At 56.4% G+C, this 26,610-nt stretch overlaps 1 protein-coding gene across 1 annotated transcript in view; it reads left to right on the forward strand.

Annotated features, from left to right (window-relative positions):
* The first annotated feature begins 1,269 nt into the window (after positions 1–1,269).
* PLXNA2 (plexin A2) overlaps positions 1,270–26,610 on the forward strand; it is a 142,747-nt gene continuing 117,406 nt past the window's right edge. Inside the window, exons 1-3 of the mRNA XM_068173520.1 lie at positions 1,270–1,537; positions 20,210–21,464; positions 21,884–22,066. Of these exons, the coding sequence (XP_068029621.1) occupies positions 20,277–21,464; positions 21,884–22,066 (1,371 nt within the window). The 5' untranslated portion in view covers positions 1,270–1,537; positions 20,210–20,276. The remainder of the gene's footprint in view (positions 1,538–20,209; positions 21,465–21,883; positions 22,067–26,610) is intronic.

Raw genomic sequence — 26,610 nt, forward strand, 5'->3', positions numbered from 1 at the left:
TGCTGGACTTCCCATTAGGGGTTCCTGAATCCTCTACCGGGGGCAAAGAGCAAAGCCAACCACAACCGTGTCCTTTTCCACCCAGAACTGCTCTTGCAGGGTCTTGCTAACATGAACCAGGCTGGGAACTGCTGTGGCCATGGTGACAGCAGTGAGGGTGACACAGGCTGGGCTGGAGGGGAACTGTAAGAGGAGATTGGGTTGGTTTAGTCACTCAGGTTTGTTGTGAAGGAGGCCCGGGATGATGGCTCTGATTTTCCCTTGCAACTGTCCCAATGTGTAACAGAAAAATGGTTTAAAAATTCCCGATGACAAGACCTGGCAAACAGCAATCCATCATGGTATTGATCCCCTCCACCAGCTGCACTCCTCGGAATCATTCCCAAACTTGCCCTGGTGGGTCAGGGTCAGCTGGACCATTGTGCTCCTGCCTTTCAGGAGCACAGTGTCCTGCTGTGGCACTGGCACTGCCTTTTCCTCCCTGACTCCAGGTGTTCCAAACCCCTGTGGGCCGCAGCAGGTGACCAGAGGGGTGTGAGGTGTTGGAAGATGCTCTTCCCTTTGGGTACCCTGCATCTTCCAGGTGTTTCTCCCCGTGCAAAGGCAGCAGGCAAGGCCAGGTCGTGGCTCTCTGGCTGAGCCACTCAAGCCCAAGGAGGGGTTCTCTGGTTTCCAGCACTGGGTGGTCACAGGGCTCCCTGTCCCAACTGGCCTTGGCCACTGTGGTTGAGTTCTGGCAGATTTTGGCCAGAGCTGTGGGGGTCAGTGGCTTCAGGAGCATTGCAGCACATGCCCACCTCTAGCTCTGCTGGAGGTGACCCAGCCTTGGCAGAAAACCAGGCTGCCAGCCCTTCCAGAGACAGGGGAACTGAGGAATGGAGAGCTCAGGTGTCTCTCCTGCCACCAGAACTGGAGCCGAGGGGGCAGAACCCGCCAGCCCCGTTCCTCTCCCTGCAGCCCCCCCGAGGTGGGACAGCTGCGGGGGCAGCTGCGGGGCTTTCTGGGGGACAGCTGTGCCGGGGCCGGACGCGCGGCCCCGCGCGGGGAGGCTGCCCCGGGCACTTCGGGGCTTTGTTCCAGCGCGGAGCCGCTCCCCCGGCACCGGCTCCGCCGCGCTCTGCGGGACAGGGGGGCGCAGGTGAGGTGGGGAGGGGGTGTCGAGCCCCGCTGCCGGCGCCCAGGCTGCGGAAGGGTTAACGCGGGAGCGGGGGCGGCGCGGGGGCGGGCGGGGAGCGGCGCGGGGAGCGCGCCCGGGCGCGGGGCTGGCGCGGAGCGGGGAGCGCGCCCGGGCTGGCGGCGGGCGGATGCCGGGGCGGGCGCAGCGCAGCCGAGCCGCGCTCGCCGCACTCGGGCAGCGGCTGCGGAGGCGATGAGAGGCCGGCGGGGCTGAGCCGAGCCGAGCCGCGCCGCGCCGGGGGAGGCGGAGGGGCTGCGAGCAGCGGCGGCCGCCCGGCCCCGGATTTCCATGGTGCCGGGGGCCGCCTGCATCCCCCCGCCCTGAGCCGGGAGGCGGGCGGCATCGGAGCGGCGAGGGCTGGTGAGTGGCGGCGGATAGCGAGGGGCTGCTGCCCGCCGGGGTGCGGGGGGTCCCCGGGGTGGGGGCTCCGCCGGGCATCTCCCGCCGGAGGATGCGGGGAGGAGGCTCGGGATCGTCGTCGCCGTGCCGCCCGCAGCTGCCCGAGCCGGGTGGCACCGGAGCTGCGGGTGGCACCGGGGGCTGCGGGTGGCACCGGGGGCTGCGGGTGGCACCGGGGCTGCAGAGCGCGGGGTGGTGCCCGGCGGCTCCGGCCCCGCCGGTCCCGGCCGTGCCCGCGGAGCTGCACGGAGATGCCGGGGGTGCCTGGGGAAGGGATGGAGGAACCCTTGCGATTGCCCAGTTCCAGGGAATCCAGCGCCCGCTCCCTCCCCGGGCTGCTCCGCGCTCCCGTTAGACATCGCTGTTTCCTCGTTAATTCTGCGGCCGCTCGGTACCGCTCAGTCACGGTCTGGAGCCAATGCAGCGGGATAAACTCATCTCCATAAAAAGTTCCTGTTAGCAAGGAGGCACTTTTTGGAAAACACCCCTGAATCTTAGGGGAAAAGACATAAAATCCCCACTAAAACTTTCCTAAATCCGCGCGAGACCCTTTTTGGAAGGTGATGAGGGGAGAGATAGCGAATGCACTTGTGCTCCCCTGGGGGAAATCCCAACTCCCGGCTGATGGTCCCGCTTTCCGCAGCCCCGGAGCTCTCGGGTGGCTGTCGGTGGCAGCCGGGGCTGCTCTGGGTGAGCTGTCCTCGCCGGCTGTGACCTCCGTTTAACCCGGCACGGTCAGGCATTCCCGGCTTTGTCTCCATTCACGCTATGGCCAATACTCGCACGTTCCTGGAGGTGAAGTGAGTGATGTTCAATTAATCTGTGTTCTAAGGGGTATCAGAAAGTCAATAGGTTAATTTTAAGCGAGGTGAATAGTAAGTGGCAGAGGGAAAAAATCCCCTGTGCGTCTGTGAACAGCAGCTGAGGCTGGGAGGTGAGGGAACGTGAAGTTCTCAGAGTGCCATGATGTGAAACCACTGCTCAAAGGCTGCTCCTGCTCTTTGCTGGGCACCTGATGCTTCACTGGTGGCTTCAAGGTGCTTGACAGACCTGGGCTGAGTTCGGGACGTGGTCCTGTCCCTCGTGCTCCGGATGGCTTCATTGATAACGGTGACTAAAGTGAAATGAGATGACCTACTTACAGCTGAGGGACAGATGCCTCGCAAGAATCTGTGCCATCCTCGGAACAGATGTTTGGCTTTTTACCTTTAACACAGAGGTGTTAGATCCTTTAGAACTCAATGGGGCTTTTTTTTGGTCTTTATTGCTGTCCTTCTGCCATTTGTTGTCACTTTGAGGACCCTCAGAGCTCAAAGGTGGTATTCTGGGGTGGTGCAGGGGACCAGATAAAGCAGCTTTGATTCGAGAAGCTCGGTGCGAGCAGTGAGGGACGTGACCCAACGGTGTCACTTGTGAAAAGCCTTATCAGGCAAGGCAGCCATCCCTCCCGACTCTCCCAACCACATCCCCAGCGCTTGTTGCAAGAAGATAAAGTAACCCAATTTACTCCTCATTGTATTTATGGTGTTGTTTGATGTAATTAATTGTGGAGTTTCCCCCCCGGCTCAGAAGAAGTTGGTGCGGTGGAAGCAGGTAACGCTGCCTAAGATCTGCACATAATCCACCAACACGATGGGAGCAGCTCTCGCCACGCTCTGCCTTGTTCCTCGGTTAACCCTGAGCCTCCCCTGCTTCCAGGCAGGAGGGAACTCCAGCTGGGTGCGGGAGGGAAGCTGCAGGCACAGCCTGCCTGCGGGACCCGGAGAAGGAAGGGCTGACTGCTCCTGCCCTGTGCTCTTTAACTCTCCTCAGCAAATTGCATTAGGATGTGACAAATTGGCCCGCAAAGAGCTAAATGGAGATGACATTTGGAGCAGTTTGCCGGGCAGACCCTGTGGAGTCTCAGGGAAATGTGTGATTTGGAGGCTCTTCCCGACATCTCCCATTTAGGAACCGCCACGAGGCTTTCCAGAACTTACTTAGGGAACTCCTGTTGCAGCTAAATGTGGGAGTCTCGAGCATGCCTGGGAAAGGTTGCCCAAAAGCTAGGGCAGATGTAGGTGCAGACTGTCTCATGCCGTGGGCAGCTGAGATGAGGAGCTGAACTGGGAGAGAAAGCAAAGCCGATATTTAGAAATTGCGTGAGTGGTGAGGAGCTGAAGGTGGGAAGCTGGGCTGGCTGCCGGGTGCCAACGTGACGCTCTGCTGGGGGAGCAGGGGCACCTTTGTTCACCGAGGGATGATCCTGGGGGTGCAGGGGCACCTTTGTTCACTGATGGGTGATCCTGGGGGAGCAGGGGCACCTTTGTTCACTGATGGGTGATCCTGGGGGAGCAGGGGCACCTTTGTTCACCGAGGGATGATCCTGGGGGTGCAGGGGCACCTTTGTTCACCGAGGAATGATCCTGGGGGAGCAAGGATATCTTTGTTCACCGAGGGATGATCCTGGGGGAGCCAGAGCACTTTTGCTCACAGAGGGATGATCCTGGGGGTGCAGGGGCACCTTTGTTCACTGATGGGTGATCCTGGGGGAGCAGGGGCACCTTTGTTCAGCGAGGGATGATCCTGGGGGAGCAGGGGCGCTTTTGTTCACCAAGAGATGATCTCCTGGGGGAGCAAGGATACCTTTGCTCACCAAGGGATGATCCTGGGGGAGCAGGAGCACCTTTGTTCACCAAGGGATGATCTCCTGGGGGTGCAGGGGCACCTTTGCTCACCAAGGGATGATCTCCTGGGGGTGCAGGGGCGCCTTTGCTCACCGAGGCTGGTTTGTGGCTCTCGGAGAAGGGACTGCACCACATCCCAACAGCAACGTGCGCACCTGCCCCTCTCATCCCGCCTCTCCCAGCACATCCGCGGCTGCTCGAACACGGCGGTGATCAAGCTGTTTTAATTGGCCCCTCTGCAGCCTGAACGATAAATATGTAATGGGGGAGAGTGCCCCGCTGCTCCTCACGGCGCTGAGCCTGTCATTTCTGACGGGGCAGTGCGTGCTCGCCGCTCTGCCCATCCCCGCTCGCCTCCACCCTGTGAAAACCGCGCTCCCCCACCTGCCTTTGGCATCCTTGAAAAGAGCGGGGGAAAAACCTGGAAAAAGATGAACCTGAGCATGCAGTGCTCCTGAGACAGGCCCCTTCACATTTCTAAACACTCTTGATTATTCAGCTAATCTTTATTTCATGGGCCTGTTACAAGAAACACAAACGGGGGAGAAAGTAGAAGGCGGTGACACATTTAAAATACACAAGAAAAGTGCTGGCAGGAATATAATCGTTCTTCTTCCAGCGATATGAAATATTTATGGGCCTAAGTTGTGGCAAGATTCTCTGCCTCCCCTCCCACCTAACTCCGAAATGTTTTTCCCGGTACAACAGGAACTGGGGGCCCTGGTGGTGCTGCCAGCAGTGCCCTGTGCCCCCCCGCTGTCTGCAGGGCAGGGGCACCCAGCTGGCCGGGCACAGCGTCCGTCTGTCCGTCCCCGTGGAAGGGAAGGGAAGGGAAGGGAGGAGCGGAGCGCTGGCCAAGCTGCCCGGCTCAAACGGGAGCAGAGCTGTTACAGTCTGTTAACTCGAAATAATTCAGCAGCGTCCCTTCGGCGAGCTGTGAAAAGCCCCCTTTGAGGTGCCCGTGTTGTGGAGGAGCCACTGCTCCCTCAGGGCATTCTGCTATTAATTCATTAGATCTGAGGGTTTTTTCTCTCGTCCCCCCTCTTTTCTCTTCCCCACCCCCCTCCCTGGCAATTCAAACAGTGATGAATGGACAAAAATCCCTCAAGGGAAACATTTTTTCACTTAGTTACAAAGATTTCATGGCTAATTAGAGTAAATGTGGTTTTTAGAGTGTTAATCTCTTAACCAGCTTGGCTGGGAGGCCACCGCCACAACAGCAAAGGGGAGGGCAGGGGGACCAAGGGGGGAAAGGTGCTCCCGACTCCTCCGGGCGTCCACGGGCGGCGTCTGAAGGAGCTGAAGTGTCGGTGCCACCCGGGAGCTCCTCAGCTGGGTGTCACCTCCGTCCCGGGCAGGGCGAGGGCACGGCGGGGCTGGCCGGCGAGCGGGCCGGGAGGCCACGAGCCCTCTGCGCCCGGGGAGCCGCGGCTGGAGAGCGCAGCGGGAACCCAAGCGGAACGGAGGGCAGCGCGCTGGCCTTGGCCCGAGCTCCGAGCCGCTGTCTGCAGCGAAAATAAATGGATTTACTGCGGGGTGCTGCCGCCAGGGACTCGGGCTGGGCAGCTCGGGCTGTGTCCCCGCGTGCTGCTGTGCCACAGGGTGGCCCTGCCACCTCCCGCAGCACTGAGTGCCGGTGGCACACGCGGGCCAGGCGGCCCCTTATCGCCGAAGGTGTGTTGCTGATGGAAGTCCTCTCCTTTTGCGGCCGTGAAGGGATTTATCCTCATGGCTGTGTAGCGGTTCTCTTTTCTCCGGTTCTCCCCACCTGCGCTGCCTCCCTGGCATCCACATTTCAGCGCGGTTTTGGCTGCGCCTCCAATGGGAAAAATGGCAAAAGGGGCTGAGGAGCTGCTGAGCCTGCTCCCCGTGGCAGCCCAGCACCCACCTGGGCCCCAGAGCCAGCACGGGGGTGGGAATTGGGGGTGGGATGTGGGCTTGAAATTCCTCCTCATCCCACTAGAGGGGATCCTCTGGATCCAACTAAAATCCGAACACAAACCCAGCCAGGAGCAAAGCTGCGCCGAGCTGCAGCCTCCGGCTGGTGCCGATGGGGGACGGGGTGCAGGGGCTGCAAACCTGCCCCGCAGCTTTGCCGCACGCAGCACTGGAGGGGGCACAGCGGGGTTTGGTGCTTTTCAGACATTCCCGGGCGATCCAGGCTGGCTGTGGCCGCGTGTCCTCACTCCGTGTCCGTGGCTCCTCTGCCCGGTGGGGCGAGGCTGCTCCAGCAGCGCTTTCCCGAGGAAGCGCGACTTCCCCAAGCGCACGAGTGCAACACGTGTCCGTGATGGAGCTGATGCGCTGCCTGCTCCCTGCCGGGCTGGACCGGGAATTCTGATCCGGCCGTGATGGAGCTGATGCGCTGCCTGCTCCCTGCCGGGCTGGACCGGGAATTCTGATCTGGCCGTGCCCGGCGGGTACCGGGATGCTGCCAGGGATGGGGTGCTGGGAAAGAGGAGCCCTCCCCTCCTTATCAGAAAGAGCCCATCTCATGTTTCTCCCTGTAATCGCAGCTTCTGTTTGGCTGAAATCGACCTGGGAGGGGGAGTGGGGGGAGTAAAAAGCGAGATAAATGTATCCTACTATGAAAATTTAATCCAGCTTTGCCTGGGCTAAAATTGCATTCAGAGCTGGAGATAAAAGGCATCAGAGCCATGTTATAAAAAAGTCCAGATGATCTCTGAAGGCACGGGGAGAGTGAGCCCGGGAGAGGCCTGGCAGGGCTCTGCTGTGCCCGGGTGGCAGCCACTGCTGCCCCTCCTTGCCTAGCATGGCCTGGGAGCAGCCCTGCCCCTGACCAGCTCTGTGCTAGGGGCACACTCAGCTCCATCTCCCCACGTGCTGAAGGAGAAGGTTCTTCCAGGAGCTTCCCCAGTGGAAGTTCTGTCATCCAGCTGATCCCGTGCTCGCTCTGCACCGTGCTCCGTGCTGCCTGCCACATCCTAAAACCCTCAGTGCCCAGGGATGACCCCACTGTGCCACGGGCTCCTGAATGCCTGGGCACCTCCTGCAGCCCAGGAGAGGCTCTGCAGAGCTCCTGCCTGTCCAGGCATTCCCAGACAGAGCCTGGGAGCCATGCCCAGCCTCGTGGGGGGTTGGAGGGTCCTGTCCCAGCCAGGCCTCGGCTCTCTGGAGCCAGCTCGGTGCTGTGTTTGCTGTGACAGCAGCTTCCCAGATGGGAACGTCCCCCGCAGCCCTTTTCCTGCTCCAGCACCGTTTCCCCACTTCATAAAAGTGAAAGGTGACGTCTGAGTAAATATTGCCCTGACCTCTCACCTCTCCTCCTCCCACTGCTGCTGCTGCCTCCCCAGGGCTCCCCTGCGCTGCCCTGGGGCTGTGCCGGGAGCAGGGGGCTCCGGGGGGCTCAGGAGGGGCTCCGGGGGGCTCCAGGGGGCTCAGGGCTGGAACACAAGCCCGGTGTCTCATGGCCGGAGCTGGACAGGAAGGGCAGGGTCCGGCCTGGCTGCGGTCAGTGGCTGTTGGGTCAGCGTGGGGAGCACTGTGAGCTCTGCCTGTGAGTGTGCCAGCCACCAGCACCGTCCCTGTGTCACAGCCCAGCCAGACCCTGGGCAGATCCTGGCAGGAGCCTCTGTGGGAGCCCACACCAGGAATAATCCCTGTGAGCAGGAGAGTGTCTGCAGAGGGGGGCACAGGTAGGGAGAGCTGAGTGACGGTGCAGCCTCTGCCCCTCTGTGTGACCTGGCAGGGCTCTCCCAGGGCTGGGCCAGCAGCTCCCACCTGCCCTGGCTCAACTCCTGTGTGGGGATCAGCAGTGGGAATGCTGGGCTGTGTGTGGGGCAGCCCTTGGGATGCACAGGCAAATCCAATCCCATTTTCCTACTGCAGGGACGGCGGATGGGAGAGCGACCGTCCTTGGCGAGGCCATTCCCCGCGGTGTGCAGCACAGGTTGAAGCAATCCGCTCATTTCCTTGCAGGTGCTGCATGGCTCTGACAGCATTTGCACACCAGCAGTTTAACCCCCGCAGTGCCAGGCTCTGGAGCCCCATTTCCCTGTCTGGGGAAGGCGCAGGAGAACAGGAAAGCCGTGGGGCAGCGCTGGCTCTGCACCCGGCTCCTGACGCGCACCGGGAGGAAGCACGGCCACCGCGGCCGCCGTCACTCCCTGACTCAGCGTGGAAGAAGTTCCTCCTGTCATTTCCAGGCTGGGCCAGCCTGGGAACAGATTCCTCCAGGGAGATTTATGTGCAGTTCTTCCTCTGTGGCAGTTCTGCCATCGGCTGGAGCCCGCGGCGATCCCCCGTGTGCGCTGGTCCTCCTGGAGGGCACCGGGCAGCCAGCGAGAGAAGGGCAGAAATCTGGAGGTGTTTTCCAGGTGTCCCTGAATCTCCCTGCTTTGGTTTGTTCACCTGGGAATGAGCTTCCAAAAAGTGAGTTTGTGCTCCAAGCTTTTGAGGTTTTTCCAGGCTCCAAGCCTGGATAGCACTTGAAAGGAGGCTTTGAGTTGTTTGGATTTGCGTGGCGATTTCTGGGCTTTCGGGGTTTGCCTTGGCAGGGTTTTCCTTTTAGCCCAAAGTGGCCATTTCCCCCTCGGAATGGGAGGCTGAGATTCTGGGAACTGGCAGCTGGGAAAGCTGTGGTGAATGTGAGTGTGTTGGTGGCAGGGTTCAGGCCCCCAGGGGATGGTTCTGAAATCCGCATTTTCCCATTTTTTGGGAAACATTTACACACAGCAGAGCCCAGGAGCTGTGTGCTTGCCCAGGTAGCCAAATATGAGGGATTCACGTGTGGCCAGCTCGTGTGAAGAGCTTTGTTCCCCGTGGCTGGGCAGATTTATTGGTGTCAGAGCAGAGGAACGGGGAGTTGGCTGCGGAACAGGGATGTTACAGTTCAACTCCATAAAACACGCCGGCTGTCTCCTCTACTCAGTCATTTGCCAAGTCCCCAAAAAGTCGCAGTGACAGGAGCAGAGGATGGAGCTCTGCCCTCATGATCATATTTCCTGTCTTTGCTGGCTTATGTCACAGCCTGGAATGTTATTTGAACAGCAACAAAAAAAAAAAAAATAGCCTGCGAATTTCCTTTTGATTTTAATGGAAGTGTGAAGAGGTGGGGAGGAAAAGGGAGCGTGCCTGGAGGTTTCCTAACTGACTCAATTATTCTTATGCTTCAAATATGCCATTTCACAGGTTTGAAATCTGCTCTGGAGTTAAAACATAGAACTGTGGAATGGTCTGGGTGGGAAAGAACCTTAAAGATCCCTTCCCTGGAGGTGTCCAAGGCCAGGTAGGACAGGGCTTGGAGTAACCTGGGACAGTGGCAGGGGTTGGAACTGGGTGAGATTTAAGGTCCCTTCCAACCCAAACCATTCTGTAATTCCATGATAAACCCAGAGTAAGCAAACTGGCACTGAGAGCTTTTCAAAGTCCACCTTGGAATGAGGAATGCTCTTGTGTTTGCCTTAAACCTTCCAAAACTCCTGACCTTTGCTGTCTGCCCCTCTGGATTTCCAAGTGAATTTAACATCAGAGGCATCATCCCTTGGCAGACTGGAGCTGGGAGGGCCAGATGGAAAATCGCGCCCAGCAATGTGCTTGCCTGGGAGATGCTGTGGCAGGGGCACTGCAGGTTCTTCCCGTCCCAGTTGTGAAGTTTCCTTGCAGTTCTCAAGGAGTTAATTCCAGCAGCAGTGAGGACCAGCCCTCTCCTGGAGTGTTTGGCTGCACTGGCAGCTGAGGAGTCTCCTGGAGCAGGAATTGTGTTCAAAGGCTGACAGGTCCAGACTGTCTTTAAAAAGCTCATAGCAACCAAGGAGCTCGGGCCAAACTCGCCGAGCTCACGGGGAGAGAGAGGCAGCAGCCCCTGGCTTGTCCCCCGGGCCATAATGAGGTGCTGTACAAGGGCTTGTGTAACTCTGCTTTTCAGGGCAGGAATTGTGTGACAGGGACAAGTTCTGTGTGACAGGGACAAGTCGGCCCCGGCGGTTCCACCAGATGAATTCCCTGCAGTCGAGGTGGCCACGGCTGGTGCTGGGCTCAGCTCAGCAGTGCCAGAACAAACTCCCGGAGAGAAACAAAAGCAGAGGCTCTTGTGAGGACTTCCAAGGGTGTTGTATAACTTGGTTAAAACAAACAAACAAACAAATTTATTAAAAATATAAATATATATATATATAATAAGTTTAAATATAAATATAAATATAAAAGTATATATTATAATAAAATTTAAAATAAAAATAAATATAAATATATATTTTAAAATATAAATATATATTAAATAAATAAAAATATAATATAAAAATATAAAATATAAAATAAATTTTAAAATCTACAAAAATCAGCCCAGCCCAGGGTGCTGGGTCACGGGGAGGTTTGACCTCAGGAGGGACAGGGTGGGTGGAATTGCAGTGACTTTGCAGAGGGGTTTTTTCACATCTGAGAGTGAATTCTGAATGTGTTGGATTTTAACCATTCGCTGCTTCACAGGCTTGCACCAATGAGCTCTGTGTCAATCCTGTCATTGAAATGAGATTTAATTGACTTTTAATGAAGGAATGGTCTCCCTGGGGGTGAGTCCTGCTGGCACGGGGCTTTGGCAGCTCACCTGCCCCAGCAGAGTCTGCTCCCACACCCTCTCAGCTGCAAAGATCTATTGGAAACCAAACAATTTTGGCCTAATTTCCTTCTCCTCCCAAGATTTAAAAAAAAACATTATTTTTATCCCACACTGTAAAATTTTAACGTGAGGAGAAGCAGAATGTTGGCTCATTTGTTCATGCCTGTGAATTTCTGCTTCATTCTCTGCAAATTCCCATTATAAACATGACACTTGGGCAGATTATCTGCTTTAGCCATCGTGTTACTGAGGGGGAGATCACATTAATTTCCTTGTCATTGCATTTGTTCTCATCTGTGTGGGATCATTTGGTTAAAAGTCTTGTGATCCTTAACGTAACTCAGTTGGTCTTTGCTTCTGGCTTCAAAAAAAGACAAAGGGAGCAGCACTGAAATGCTCCTGGATTTTCCAAAATCACCATTTTTCCTCAGATCTGGGAGGTTCTTTTTGGCCAAGCATCTCGGCTGGGTTGTTTTGGTGAAAGTTCCACAGGTTTTGGGCCAGAGACAGCTGCAGTTGTTGAGTTTTGGCTTTGCCCCCCCAGTCCTCGAGCTCTGTAGGAATGTTTTGGGGATCTGGAGGAGCAGTCTGTGGTTGTAAAGGGGGGATTTGTAAAACTGAACCAGCTGAGAGCCGTGCGCTGGCCCTCACAAGTTGTTTTGTTGTGTTTTTGGAGGAAACTCCTTTTGTGATGTGTCCTTGGCTTTGCCAAAGGAGCCCTGCCACAAATTCAGCCGTAGCTTCTCTCCCTGGGGGATCCTCTGTGCATTTAATGGAATTTTTATGGCCAGTTCTTGACCCACCTTGGTGATGTGCCCACTCAGGGGTGACAGGGTGGCTTTGATCCCCATGTTGCTCCATCCAAAGCAGTGCCCTGGGGATTTGGGGACAGCTGGGATGGGTCTGGGGCCAGGCTGGGACACCTCCCTGGAGCAGAGCTGAATACAAGTGTGCCGAGGGGCTCCCGGGGCCGGCGGGCTCGCTGCATCCCTGTGAAATGTGGCCTCACACGTCCTTGAAGGATTTCTTGTTTTCCGGACACGGCTGGAGCCCGTCTGACAGGCTGGATCTGGGAGGAAGTGACTCAATTGCTCTCCAGACAAGTGCAGCTTTGAGCTCCAGGGAGGCAGGAGGCAGCGGAGGGGCTCCGCTGGCCCCGCGGGAATTCCCGGTGTGCCTGCTGCTCCTGGGGGCTCTGCCTGGGGTGGGCAGGGAAAAGGACGGGCTGGGCAGTGGCCACGGTGCCCCAGGAGCCTGTGGGGTGAGGATGTCACAGCCGAGCAGGTGACAAGGGAAGGTGGGACCCACGGAGCAGGGAGAGGCTGTGGATGCCGTGCCAAGCTGGGAGCAGCTGGAGCAGCCCATGGCCAATCGATTGCCACGCCAGGGGCACAGTGTGGGGCACAGCCTGAGCAGCAGCAGCAGCTTCCAGGGGGTTTTGTGGAATGTTTTCCACCCCCACAGGCAGAAACATGGTGACCCTTCCTGGGTGGGTGCTGCAGCTCCCGAGTCTCCCCTCCTGTCACCCCCGTTGTCCCCACAGTGCCGCTGTTTGTGCCCTGCCCCGAGCCACACGGGGATTTGTGGAGTTCCTGATTTTGCTCAGGCTTTTGGGATATCTCATCCATCAAAGTGTCCAGCCCCTCTTTATCCTCAGACCTTCTGGTTGATGTCAGATGTGGACGTCAGCAGCTGCTTTCTCCATCTTAGTACCAGCTTGGCTGGAGAGAGAGAAGTTTTTAAATGACAGAGATCCTTAGCAAAGAGACGAGAGTTAGTGTTGAAAATAAAGAAAACAAGACAGCTCGTTTCATCTAAACAGAAGGGTTATTAAACAGGCTTGAATTAATCAGAGATCTGCCAGAGCTCTGAAATTGAAAAGCAGGGCAGAGGAGCAGGGAGCACACGAGTGTGAAGGAGCCACTTTCTCAAGCAGACATTGATGTCCCAACACTCTGGGAGAGGAGATGATGTTCAGCTGCTGGTGGCACACAGGGGAGGTGGCTCCAGGCTTTGGGGTCCTTGCCTGGACCTCAGGACATGAGGCTGGGGGCACCTGCCACCCTGGGAGCCCCCAGGCCCTGGTTTGCAGGTGGCACCCTGCCCACGGCCAGGCTCCATCCCTTGGTTCTGAGCTCTGTGGTGGCCACTTCTCTTGCTGAGTGCAGCAGACTGGGCAGGGATGGAGCTGCTTCACCCTTCCCAGGGCTCAAGCACCTTGAAACTGTCAGAAACAGAATGAAGCACCTGAGGGATGTCCTTGGAAGGACAGCCAGCCCTGGCAAGGAGCCTTGGGGGGTAAAGGCATTTCCTTGGTGTGGCTGCTGAAGCTGGTGGTGGTTGCAGCTCCCAGCCCACCCTTCCAGCAGGACAGGCCTGGCAGCGGTGGGTTAATGGGCCCTGGAGGGTTCTTCAGTGCTGCATCATGTCTCTGCTTTGCTTTTCCTGTTCGTTTAAGGGCTCTTGCAGTTGTGTTCTAGCTTCCCAAACTCCCGTGATCCCACAGAGGCACCTGGGTGATGACTCCTCCCGTGCTTGTGGTGGGAATGCTGGTGCTGGGGCTGGCAGCTGGTGCTGGGCACAGGCAGGAATGAAGTTCTCCCAGAGCTGCTCCTGCACTGCCCACCCTGCTGGGGCTGTGGCACCGCTGCCCTGCCAGGGGTGGACAGCAGGGTGGCCTGGGGGCGTGCAGGCTTGGTGCTGATCCTGGGAAATAAACCTGGATTGGTGAGGAACCTGGGAGATAAACCTGGATTGGTGAGCATCCCGGGAGATAAACCCGGATTGGTGAGGATCCCGGGAGATAAGCCCGTGGTTCTGGAGCTCAGGGAGCTCCACCAGCCGTGCCCGGAGGTGCTCCCAGCCAGACAGTGCTGTGCTCCCAGCCAGTGCCGTGCTCCCCACAACCCCAGCACCTCTGGCTGAGAGATCCAGCTGGGATTCAGCCTCTCAGACGGAACTGTAGCAGATGCACCGTTTCCTGCTTTGCTCAGGTAACAGCGCTGTGGCCCGCCGTGTAAATACACCTGGGATAACGCACACCGCTCGCTGCAAGGGGCTGGCACAGCCAGAGGAGCTCTGCTGCAGGATCTCTGGTTAATGGAGTGCCTGGGGACCCATTTAATTTGAAGCTGGGGTTCTTCACTTCCCTGTGGTGTGCTTGGAGTGAGGCCAGGAGAAGCTGCTGCTTGTTTTTCTCCTGCAGTTCGGTGGCCGCTCTCTGATCCTCCCTCGTGCTGCTCTGTAATATTCTCTTGTAATAAACTGCAGCTGGATGTCACCTGGGGACATGGGGCTGGGCTGAGGCTCGGGAGATAAAACTCCCTGCCTTGCCACCAGGACCTTTTGCTTAGCCTTGGGCAAATCATTTTATCATTTAATCTGTTTGCACCTAAGGTCAGCAGCCATTAAATTCCATTTTGTTGGGAATAAAGCCCATGAATAATCAAACGATGCTCAGGTGAACCGGAGGAGAGGTGGATAAAGCTCAGTCCATCAGGACTCAGGTAGGAAACCAGGAAAAGCACTTTCTGAGGCACGTAAAACTGACCTAGATTGCCTGCAGGGGTTGTGGATCCTGTTTCGGGGGGTCCTTGAGGACTCTTTAGAGAAACACCTCTGCAGTGATGGCTCTAACAGCTGGGCCTTGCCGCAGGAGGCTGCGTGAGGCTCTCACAGCTCTCCGTCCAACTCCTGCTCTTTCAACATCATCCAAAGCCAGTGACCTGTTTACACAGGTTTGGCTGAACCCCAGCCTCCCAAGGACTTGACTGAACGAGCTATGAAACTTCCCAAGTGTTGAATTTCCCCTTGGTGCCAGACTCCTAGGCAGCCAGGAGAGCCAGGGTCCGTTCTGCCCCGAGCTGCAGCACCCCAGGCTGTCCCCAGCCCCGAGCCTGTCCCCGGGCACTGCCTGGGGAGCGGAGCCCTCCCTGCCCAGCTCCCCTCTCCAGGCGAGGTCATTTATGAGCCATTTCACTGCACTCCAGCTCAGAGCCTGCCAGCTGGGCTCGCTCAGGGAGCAGGTGTCAAGTGGCAGCGCGGGGACAGGAGGAGGCGTCTGATTCCTGCCACGACGTGTCCGGGGTGGCTTAGGGATTTTCCTGTGGGGCTGCTGGGTTAAATGCCTCCAGCTGTAAGGCACAGCTGGGTGGCAGCCACAGCTGCGGTGCTGCTCTGCATCTCCCTGGGGATGGGGACTGAGGAGCACGACTTGTCCAAGCCTGTCCGGCAAACCTGGGGCAGCGCCGGGGGTGGCACCCGATGTGCCGTGTCCTTGTCCCCCAAACTGCAGCTCCAAACCTGGGGCTCAGGGCAGGGCCCTCGCTGGCTTTTCTGTTCCTCTGGACCTGTTGGGACGTGTGTGCACAGGAGGGAGGTGGAGGGGAGTGCTTTGCACAGTGTGTGCTGTATAAACAAATATCTGGGCTCCGGACAAATTTTGTGCATAATTCTGTGATGTTGTTTGTTATCAGGGAAATGCCTTTTCGTGGCTGGGTTCTGTTCTTCCCCTCCTCTTCCTTGTCCCAGGCCTGGAGGAAGCAATAATCACAATGCTGTGCTTTGCCCTCTTAACTCTTTCTCAGAACGCTGCCGAGGCTGTGAAATGCCACCCCTGGGAACGAGCAGCTCCAGGAAGGGGGGACACAGCTCCTGGCACGGGTCCTGGCACGGGTCCTGCCGTGGCTGCCAGCACAGAGCAGGGACAGGCAGCCCAGGGTGAGCCAGAGAGGTGGATTTTAGTCCAAAACCCAAAGGGTTCAGGTTGTGTTTCAGGAAAAGCTTGTTATTTGTCATCCCTGTGGGGAAACCTCTGGAGAAACCTTGGAGCTGACTGCAGGCTCCTCACTGGTGATTTACAACTTGTTCTTGTTGCTGTTGTTGGAGTCAAAATATTAAATAAAAAAGGCCAAGAAGAGGGGGTAGGAGCCATCCTCATGGCTCTGTGTTCCAGAATTCCAATTCTTCACACCAAGTAACTTCCCCTGGGGTGAGCTCTTGGGTGGTGTGTGGCTGGTGGACACTGTGGGGTCTGGAGGGAGGCGTGCCAAAGCTCCCTGCTCCAGGACAGCCAGGGAAATCCTCTGCTTGGGCCATGGATGTGCCAAGGCTTCTGTGCCCCAAGAGCAAGAAAGGGGTTGTGTGGGTGGGCAGGGAGGTTTCTGCTGGGCAAGGGGGGATTTGGTGATGTGGGGCTCCTCTGGCTGTGGTGGCCTGGCCAAAGAGGCAGCACTGAGCATCCAGACCTCTGATCCACGCTGGAGACATCCCAGGGCTTGGAGAAGCTTCCATCAGACATTTTGGCTCAGACTTTTTGTCTAATTAAACCCAAACCCTATTAATTACCATGAGATCTTCCTCCATAGCTGACAAATGTGTGCTGAATGTCACTCCTTGGAGGGGATCAATCACTGCAGCAGCTCCAGCGCTGGGAAAGGTTTCACAGGAAAGTTCCAACGTGCTGCAGGAGGGGTGAGGGTCCAGCATCTGTGCTCCCACTTGCCACAAGGAAATGGCCAAACCCGGGGCTTTTCCCTCATTCCCAGATCCCAAATGAGCCAACAGGAGGGGAAAGGCTCAGGCTGCTGCAAGGCTGAGGTTCTTCCAGAGGGTTTGTTCTGCCTTTGGGTTCATCACGTGCAGCCTGCCCTCCTGGTGACCCTTTGGGCAGTGCTGGGGGGTGTGACAGCCTGGTGACCCTTTGGGCAGTACAAGGGGGTTATGACAGCCTGGTGGGCAGTGCTGGGGGTCTGTGACAGCCTGGTGACCCGCAGGGAGGGCAGTGCTGGGGGGCTGTGACAGCCTGGTGACCCTTTGGGCAGTACAAGGGGGTTATGACAGCCTGGTGGGCAGTGCTGGGGGTCTGTGACAGCCTGGTGACCCGCAGGGAGGGCAGTGCTGGGGGGCTGTGACAGCCTGGTGACCCGCAGGGAGGGCAGTGCTGCTGTCCCCGCTCCCGGCCATGAATCTTATGAGGCTCTGAACAGCAAAAAGGGCAGAACCCACCCCCAGGTTCGAGAGCAATCCCAGCCCCTCTGTCCCTCCTGGCTCAGTCATTCCTCAGGAGGGTCTGTTCAGCCCCCACAAAGCCAGCGTGGGATTTATGGCCCAATCTGCTCGCCCCTGCAGGTGCCTGGGGACCCTGGTGGCCTCTGGGCAGGGGGAGGCACAGGGACAGAAAAAGGGACAGGCAGGGAAAAGCTTGTGGGGCTGGGAGGGTGGGGGTGAGGATGTGGGGTCAGTGCAGGTTCTGGAGTCTGTGAGGCACTGGGGGGGTTTGCTGTGTCCTGGAGGTGCTGGGGCACATCCAGAGGGGTGAAATATCCCAGGAAACGGGAGCTGAGGGAGCAGGGGCGATGGGTGAGGGCCCAGCAGTGCTGAGTGTAAATCACTGCTCACCAGAGCAGCCCCACCCCCAAAGAAAAGCCCCGGTCACCACCAGGCAAACACAGCTGCCACACTGGTGACATCAGAATTATGCCTTTGAGTCATTTGCCACAGGAGATTCTCTTGTTGTTTTGGCTTTAATTTTCTTTTTTTTTTTTTTTTTTTTTGGGTCTGCACAAAATGCCGCTAATGACAAACTGTGGTGCCCGTGAGTGAGTGACAGCTGAAATGAGAGAAATGACTAATGGTGCCTCCTGAAGCCCTGTCGCATGGAGATTAAATGAGCCCTTTTTTCTTCCCCCCTCAATGAGAATCATGGGCATTTGAATAATAATATTATAGTCTCCATTAGGATGACAGTGGGGGAAAAATCGGCTCAGACCTGTGATTATTCCTTCAATCTAATAATTATTTAAATACCAGATAACTCCTTTCAGCCTAATTGAGGCCTTTCAGCTGCTTGGGTTTATATTGTGTCCCTGAATTTACTCTCTCTTTCACCTTGCGTTACTAATAGCTGCAGATTGCTTCTGAGGCTGTATTTTAAAACTCTCTTCAGGAAAAAAAAAAAAAAGAAAGAGAGGGAAAATTAATGATCAAATGGTATTAAGGATCAGAGTTAAAATCACCCATTCTGCTGGTGTTTAACTCCCCAGGTGTTTGGCCTCCTCCACAGGGATAGTTTGGGTTGGAAGGGATCTTAAATCTCATCCAGTGCCACCCCCTGCCATAGGCAGGGACAACCTTCACCATCCCAGGTTGCTCCAAACCCCATCCAGCCTGGCCTTGGACACTTCAGGGATGTGGCAGCCACAGTTGGCAACCTCTTCCAACATCTCCCTGCTCTTGGAGCCAAGAATTCCTCCCCAAAATCCCAGCTAAGCCTCACAGGGAGCGGGTTCCTCTGGCTGCTGGGTGTCTGCACTGCTGAGCTCTGCTCAGCCCTGCACCCTCAGGCTGTGCCCAGCCCTGGGGGGCACAGATCCAGGGACGGCTGGGTAGGATGGCAGCTCATGGCCAGTCTGTCATGTTCAGATCATGTCTGAAAGGCAGATTCTCCTTCCTGGATGATCTCTCTTGCCATTGGCAGCGGCTGTTCATGAGTGCCCTGCAGAACCTTCCCGGTGAGGCAGAGCAGCGAGGCTGCTTACAGCTGACAGCTCTGCTGCACCTCGTGCTGGGCTTGGCGTGGAAACGTGACACTGAGAGGGTGGCAGGGTCAGTGTGACACTGAGAGGGTGGCAGGGTCCCTGTGACACCGAGGGGTGGCAGGGTTCCTGTGACACCGAGGGGTGGCAGGGTTCCTGTGACACCGAGGGGTGGCAGGGTTCCTGTGACACCGAGGGGTGGCAGGGTTCCTGTGACACCGAGGGGTGGCAGGGTTCCTGTGACACCGAGGGGTGGCAGGGTTCCTGTGACACCGAGGGGTGGCAGGGTCAGTGTGACACTGAGAGGGTGGCAGGGTCCCTGTGACACCGAGGGGTGGCAGGGTTCCTGTGACACCGAGGGGTGGCAGGGTTCCTGTGACACCGAGGGGTGGCAGGGTCAGTGTGACACCGAGGGGTGGCAGGGTTCCTGTGACACCGAGGGGTGGCAGGGTTCCTGTGACACTGAGAGGGTGGCAGGGTTCCTGTGACACCGAGGGGTGGCAGGGTTCCTGTGACACTGAGAGGGTGGCAGGGTCCCTGTGACACTGAGGGGTGGCAGGGTCCCTGTGACACCGAGGGGTGGCAGGGTTCCTGTGACACTGAGAGGGTGGCAGGCTCCGTGTCCTCCCCGGGACGGACAAACTGCCGCAGCCAAGGTGGGAATGCCGAGCCTGGCAGCGAGAGGGAAGCAGCTGGGGAAATGTCTCCCTGAGCAGAATGAGAAAGCCATTACGGCTGCCTCTCCTGTCGTGTCTCCTGTCAGTGGCACAGCGCAGGGACAGAGCTCCTTTGTCACCTCTCAGGAACAGCCGTCTCCGGCTCCCGGCGGGAACAAGCCTAAAGAGCGGCTGTTCGGTGACACCCGGAGCTCAGAGCGGCTTTGCAGTGCTGGGAATTGTTGTAAATTGAAATAAACCAAATCAGGAGCAGCAGCAGGGGCTCGGAGCTGCCGAGGGCAGGGCTCCCATGCGGTGTGTGGGGCTGGCCTGGCCCCACTGGGACGCGATGGGTGCAGAGTGGTGCCTCATCCTCAGCCTCTTCCCATGGCTGGGGTGACCCCCAGGTGAGAGAGGATGTCTCTGAAGTGGTTCCTTTGCCTGCCCATCCTGGAGCACGTAAGGAATGTATAATTTGGGATTAAGGAGAACTTTGTGGTGGTTTTCTTGCACTCAGACACCTCTGTGGTCAGGTCAAGCAAGCTGCTCTAGACTGGTGGTCTCCCTCCTGCTGGCAGGGCTTGGTGGCAGATCTAACCATGTGCTCCCAACTTGGTGGCAGCTGCTTTTTGGCAGGAAAGTACCTTGAGAAGGAGTTCCTTCCTAAAAAGCACCTGCTTGAGAGGCACTTCTGGCTCGGGGGAGGGTCTGAGGGGAGATGTGAGCACCTTCAGTGTGTTTGTGCTCAATGAGCTTGCCTGCACGAGGCTTCTTCCTCAGGTTCCCAAATTAAATCAGAGAGGGTTTAAAGGTAAAGAACAGCTCTTATTTCCTCTGCTGCTTCCAGCAGCACACCCTGCAGGAGACATCCTCTCAGCCAAGATTGCAGATGGATGGTTGGGGCTGTGAGCCGCGGGCTTTGTCTTGGGCTGGAGCTGATGCTCCCCTCCCTGTCTGAGCAGAGCGTGTTCTAAACAGCCAAACTCCACCACAAATCAGGATGCAGGGGCTGAAACAAGTGGCAAGGCATCAAGCCTGAAGTGTTCTCCACTAAGTTGTGGACTTGCTCAATTCTCACTGTGCTTAGAGACATCCTCCCTTTATCTCAAAGACTGTTTAATTAGAAAGCGTCCTTTGGATTTTATCTGCAGGGCACACGGGATCTAATCCTTCGCTCTGGGTGGTTCTTCTCTCCACAGAACCATGTGAGGGACATTGCCAGGGCTCAGGACACGCGCGGGGGACACGGAGTTTGCCTTTCCCAGGATGGATCAGAGGAGGAACTGGCCTCGGGTACTGGACTCTGATGGCTGGTCAGTGGCTCTGCTCTGCCTCTTCCTGGCATCGCTCTCCCGGAACGTGTCCAGCAATGCCTTGTTCAACACTTTCCACTCGGAGAACCGGGACTGGACGTTCAACCACCTGGCGGTGCACCGGGGCACCGGGGCCGTCTACGTGGGGGCCATCAACAGGGTGTACAAGCTTTCGGGTAACCTGACCATTCTGGTGGCTCACAAAACCGGTCCCGAGGAGGACAACAAATCCTGCTACCCGCCCCTCATCGTGCAGCCCTGCAGCGAGGTCCTCACGCTCACCAACAACGTCAACAAGCTGCTCATCATCGACTACTCCGAGAACCGTCTGCTGGCCTGCGGCAGCCTCTACCAGGGCGTCTGCAAGCTGCTGCGCCTCGACGACCTCTTCATCCTGGTGGAGCCCTCGCACAAGAAGGAGCATTACCTCTCCAGCGTCAACAAAACAGGCACCATGTATGGGGTGATCGTGCGCTCCGAGGGCGAGGACGGGAAGCTCTTCATCGGCACGGCGGTGGATGGCAAGCAGGATTACTTCCCCACCCTCTCCAGCCGCAAGCTGCCCCGGGACCCGGAGTCGTCGGCGATGTTGGATTACGAGCTCCACAGTGACTTTGTTTCGTCTCTCATCAAAATCCCCTCGGACACGCTGGCCCTGGTTTCGCACTTCGACATCTTTTACATCTATGGCTTCGCCAGCGGCAACTTCGTCTATTTTCTGACGGTGCAGCCGGAGACCCCCGAGGGCGTCTCCATCAACTCCGCCAGCGACCTCTTCTACACCTCCCGCATCGTCCGCCTGTGCAAGGACGACCCCAAGTTCCACTCGTACGTGTCCCTGCCCTTCGGCTGCGTCAAGGGTGACACGGAGTACCGGCTGCTGCAGGCCGCCTACCTGTCCAAGCCGGGGGAGGTGCTGGCCAGGGCCCTCAACATCACGGCGCAGGAGGACGTGCTGTTTGCCATCTTCTCCAAGGGGCAGAAGCAGTACCACCACCCCCCCGACGACTCCGCGCTCTGCGCCTTCCCCATCCGCACCGTCAACGCCCACATCAAGGAGCGCCTGCAGTCCTGCTACCAGGGCGAGGGCAACCTGGAGCTCAACTGGCTGCTGGGGAAGGATGTGCAGTGCACCAAAGCGGTAAGGATGCGCTGGGTGTTGGCTGTGGGAGCCCTCGAGAGCCGGGTTCAATCCCTGCCCCGATGGAACACAAGTTTGCAGAGTAGGATCAATCTGTCTGTGCCTCAGTTTCCCTAAATTCAGAGCAGTCTTCCCCTTTAATCCATGCTCTCATCCTACAGTGAGATGACAATGAGGGAAGAGGTGGTGTTAAGTCAGAATAAAGGTGTGCAGCTTCCTGGGAGTCTTTGTCACTCCCAATCCGGGGCTCTGCAAGCTGCAGGAGCCCTGGGGAAGGTGGCTGGAGCTGGCAGGGGGTGGCACGTTGGTGGCTCCCACCCTGCTGCCGGCACCGCCAGCTCCCTCCACACCGCCCCGAGTGCGTGGGGCCGCCCTGGGCTCTGTTTCACTCACAGCTGCCCCAAACCTTGTCTTTCCAGCCAGTCCCCATCGATGACAACTTCTGTGGGCTGGACATCAACCAGCCGCTGGGCGGCTCGGTGCCCGTGGATGGGGTGACGCTCTTCACCTCCAGCCGCGACCGCATGACCTCCGTGGTTTCCTACGTCTACAACGGCTACAGCGTGGTCTTCGTGGGCACCAAGACGGGCAGGCTGAAGAAGGTAAGGCCTGTCCGTGGCTGTGGAGAGCTGGGAGCTGGGTTTGTCTCTCTCGGGATGCTCTGATGCGCCTCACTGCTGCTGTGCCTTACAGGTGTTTCCCAGCAGGAAACTGGGAGTGAAGGAGGAGTGGGAATCGCAGGGTTTGGGTCACAGCCTGGTGTTGGAGAGGCAGAGTTCAGCTCTCGGTGTTGTTAGAGCGGTTTGTTTTGGAGTGCCAAGTTTTGGGAAAGGTGAAGTTGAAGCTGCTGCGGGACGGTTCTGGGAAAGAACCAAAGGAGGTCAGATGGAAGTCTTGCAATAGTTTTTGTTTCCCAGCAATCCTTCTGCAGCTACTGTAGAAGACTGTGAGTTACAAAGCCTTTGGAGCTGCTGGTGCTGGCAGGATTTTGGTCTTGGAGAGACAGGAATGGGTTCATGTGGCTGCTTTTGGAACCAAGCCTCAGGGCAGAGTCCTGCTGCCTCCCTGTGCCTCTTCCCTTCTGCTGGGTGATCGATCAGCCCTGGAACATTCCTTGTCCTCTGTCGGTAGGGCTCAGGTGAGAGTCACAGAATGTTTCTGGGTTGGAAGGGCAAGAACACCTTCCACTAGCCCAGGCTGCTTCAAGCCCTGTCCAACATGATCTTGAATGACTTTTAGGCCTTCGAAGCCCAGTTGGGATTTCCCCACTTCTGAGTCACAAAATCACAGAATATTCTGAGTTGGAAGGGAACTCTCTGAGGACTTCTGTATTTAAAATAAATTTGGAAGTGGCCTTGGGGTGTAAACAGAGGTGTGTGAGAGCCCTTGTTGGCCTTTGGAGCTGGAGCTGCAGCTGGAAGCCAGCTCAGCAGTGGGTCTGATCCAGCTCCAGCAAAAGCAGCCTTGGAGCTGCTGCTCTGGCAAGCTGAGACCCTTCCAATTAACCTCAGCTCTAAATGACAGCATTAGGTGAACCTGTTAAATGCAGCCCCTGCTCCTTCATGCCAGGGAAAGAGTTAACAAATGTAATCAACAGCAGGCTGTTAATTTTTTGAGTCCTTAAGCAGCAGGGAATTTCTTCCTCATCTATCCAGGAAGGTACAAGGACAGGCAGATACTACACTTGAATGTCTGCATCATTTTAATTACATCAGTTCATTAATATTCATCCAGCACTTTACAAGTGCTGAGTAGTAGTAAATTAGGTGCCTCCCTGGTGCCTCTCCAGTGTCAGTGGGGCAATTTTGAACGTGGGGGAGAGGGAGCTTGTAAAGCAGAGCCCTCCACTTCCCTGCTTCCCGTCAGGCACAGGGGAGAGCCAGGGGTTTTTTAGCTAAATGGAAGGAAGAGGAGCCCTCAGCACATCCCAAATGCTTGTGCCAAGCCTGGAGCGTGGGATGCAGGCTGCGATGCAGGCTGGGATGCAGCTGGGGATGCAGCTTGGAATGCAGCCTGGGATGCAGCCAGGGATGCAGCCAGGGATGCAGCTGGGGATGCAGCTCGGAATGCAGCCCAGGATGCAGCTGGGGATGCAGCAGGGGATGCAGCCTGGTGTGTAGGGTTTGGGGACAGGGGAGGCTCCTCATTCAGAGGCAGCGACAGCCACAAGCCTGTGCCTGCACACGAGGTATTTACGGGCTTGTTCCATGAATTATGAAGGATTACAGGAGCAGCAGTCTCTCCAGCAGGGTTTAATTCCTGGTGCTAGCCTACACTGAATGCTTTCTGATGTAAAGTTAATCTATTCATGCTCCGCTGTCCAGAGGGACAGCTGTGGAATCCTTCACCTGCAATCCTTCATCTGCTGGATGAAAATTGGCCCATCTCTGAAGTAAATTCATCCCAGACATTCACTGCAGTCAGGTTTTCATGGCACCTGCCGTTATTTAACAGCAGAGCTGCCTGCAGCTGATGGGATCCATCCCCCCTGTAATTAACTGGAACAATCCTGGTCCCGTCCTCCCCTGTGTGGGGCTGAGGATGTTGCTGTTGCCTCTCTCCCAGCCCTGTCTACACCTTCAGCAGATTTCCCCTCATTTGACACGTGGGATTATCTTTTCCATGGCCTGAGGGAGCCCAGGTGAGGCGTAGGAAGCAGCTCTGCACCGAGCTGAGGGGCTCTGGCTGCACAGGAGGCGAGACCCGGGGGAAGTTAACAGGTTGTCTCTGGATTTTGCACCTGTTCCAAGATAACCAGACGTGTCTCGAAGTCAGCGAGTGTTCAGGATGCTCAGGACTCTCTCCTTATCTCTCCTTCTCCATCTGTGAAATGATGGTGGAGACGTTCAGCACCTCTGTAAGTGCCAGGGATTTGTGCAGACGCCTTTTCTACCTGATCTCCTTCGTGTCCTCCTCCATCTCAGATCTACCCACACAATTAATGTCTGAAAGCTTTGTCACACATATTCCCTCGCCCACAGCTGTTGATTTCCTTTGGAAACAAGCTGCTGGCTCCGTCTGGGCTTTCAGGGAAGGCATTTTTGTGTAGCGGGAGGAAAGTCAGGGAGATGGCTCCGAAATCTTTCAAATTTGCCTGTGCTCCCCCAGTGAGAATTCCTTACTGGAAACACTGGGTTATCCCTCTGCTGTCCTCTGCCTTTGGCTCTTCACCTCACTGTTCCTGCCACATTCCCAGCTCCTGCTGGTTCTGCTCCCCAGGAATTGTCTCAGGGTGGGTGAAAAGCAAACGCTGCTGGTGCTGTGGCCCTTTGGCTCAAGCACAGGTACGTGGGATGAAATTCTCCCTCCTGCTCTCCTTCCAAAGCTCCTCAGCCTCCTGGCTGTGGGAAGGAGGGGAAAGGGGCCCATGCTGGAGACACAACCATTCAGAATCGGGGATTCCTCCAACAAAACCATTTCCATCAAGCAAAATGAGAAGGGACATTAATGCAACAGTTAACAGCAGCTAAGTGCTGGGGGGAGATGTGTCAGCTTGCTTGTTCTGTTTATGGGCTTCATACAATTCTATCAATATTGATGTGTGATGCCTTTGATTTTGACACTAATCATTGCCATGGATTAAATTTGCAGCCATATAATTAGAACTGCTATTAATAGGGCCTCAAGCTAAGCACTGCTGTGCTAGTTGGCTTTTTCCTGATGGAAAACGGCATCCACGGAACTCAGCTAATGTGGTGTGCCCGGGAGGTGCTGAGCCTGATGTGGAAATTGCACTGGCTGTGTTTAGTGGGGCTCCTCTGGAAGGCAGGTTCGTGGCATGGGTCTGGCTCAGAGGTTTCCCAGGAATTCCATCAGAGTTGCCCTTAAACTTCCCAGTGCTTTGCTGCTCTTGGGATCCACAGCCTCAGTGGGAGAGAGGAGGATTGCAGGGAGAAAAGAGGAGGCCTCAGTGTGCAGGGCTGTTACTGCTGCGTTTCCATTCCATCTCCCCTTCCCCGTGCCAATCCTCCCATTTGTTCCCCTGCCCCAGCAGAGCTGTGTCAGCCCCGTGTCCCTGTGCACGCCTGGTTCCATCTCATCAGTCGGAGCTCAGTGCCTGGGATGGCAGCAAGGCTCACCACTAAAAATCAATCTTGTATTTCATCCCGAGAGGTCTGTTTCTTATTAGGTCTAATAAATCAGTGAAGTGCCCTTCATTCAGCTTGTCAATGCAGGACATTGTTTGTGATCAAGAATAAATAAATGTCTCTGCTCTGTCTGCCAGTCGCCATCTAGGTATTATTTTTCCATCATGCTGTTTATGCTGGCTGTAGGAAAAATGCAGTTCCTGCAGCCTTGCCTGCCTCCCCACGAGCTGGAAATGCTCCTGGGTGGTAGAGGCGAGGGAAAAGCTGGAACAGTGACGTTGTACCTGGGTTTCACCCAGCACTGAGTTGCTCAGTGGTGATGAGGTTTTAATTTGTGTGCCTGGAGATGTGGAGGTGCTGCAGTGCTGCAGGCAAGGGCCCAGGTGTGGTTTCAGGTGCCCTGAGGTGAAGGACAAAGTGTGTGAATGAAATCACCCCCAGTTCTCCTGGAAAAGGGGTGTCACACATTGTCCTGGCCACCTGTGACGCTCTGTCCCCAGGGCAGCTGCACACCCGGGGTATGAGGGCACTCCAGAGAGCTGCTCAGGGTCTGCCTGCAGGAGTGCCATGGAGAAATGCACGGAGCTGGCACTCCCTTCGTGATGGGAACACACTCCTGTCACCTGCAGAATTCCTGAACTCTGTCCTTGCTCCTCCACTTTTCCAAGGGACAGCCATGAGTGGTTGGATTGCGCCGCCAGAGGAGCGGAGAACTTTTAAGTGCCTTGTTACGTCTTGGGACGCGAGAGTTTTATTCAGCTTGGCTGATTTAATTTGTTCCATTAGTGGGAATAAAGGAGGTCTTTCACAATGAAATATATATGTCCAAACCTGTCCTTAGATGACTTAATTTTCAGGATGGTTATCTCATCCCGGTGATTTATCCTTCATCATTGCCCCCGCACACGCATCCCGCGACACTTCGGGAAAAACTCGGTTGCATCAGCCCGTGGAGGAGCCAAGAGGACACCAGGCTGTTATTGAGCAGATGAAAATCATCCATTTGCAGGCGCCTTCCAAAGGATTTGTCTGGTTTTAGCTGTAGGTTGGGAGGTCAG

The sequence above is a fragment of the Anomalospiza imberbis genome, chromosome 26 (assembly GCF_031753505.1).
Source record: "Anomalospiza imberbis isolate Cuckoo-Finch-1a 21T00152 chromosome 26, ASM3175350v1, whole genome shotgun sequence".
In the NCBI taxonomy this organism is placed as follows: Eukaryota; Metazoa; Chordata; class Aves; order Passeriformes; family Viduidae; genus Anomalospiza; species Anomalospiza imberbis.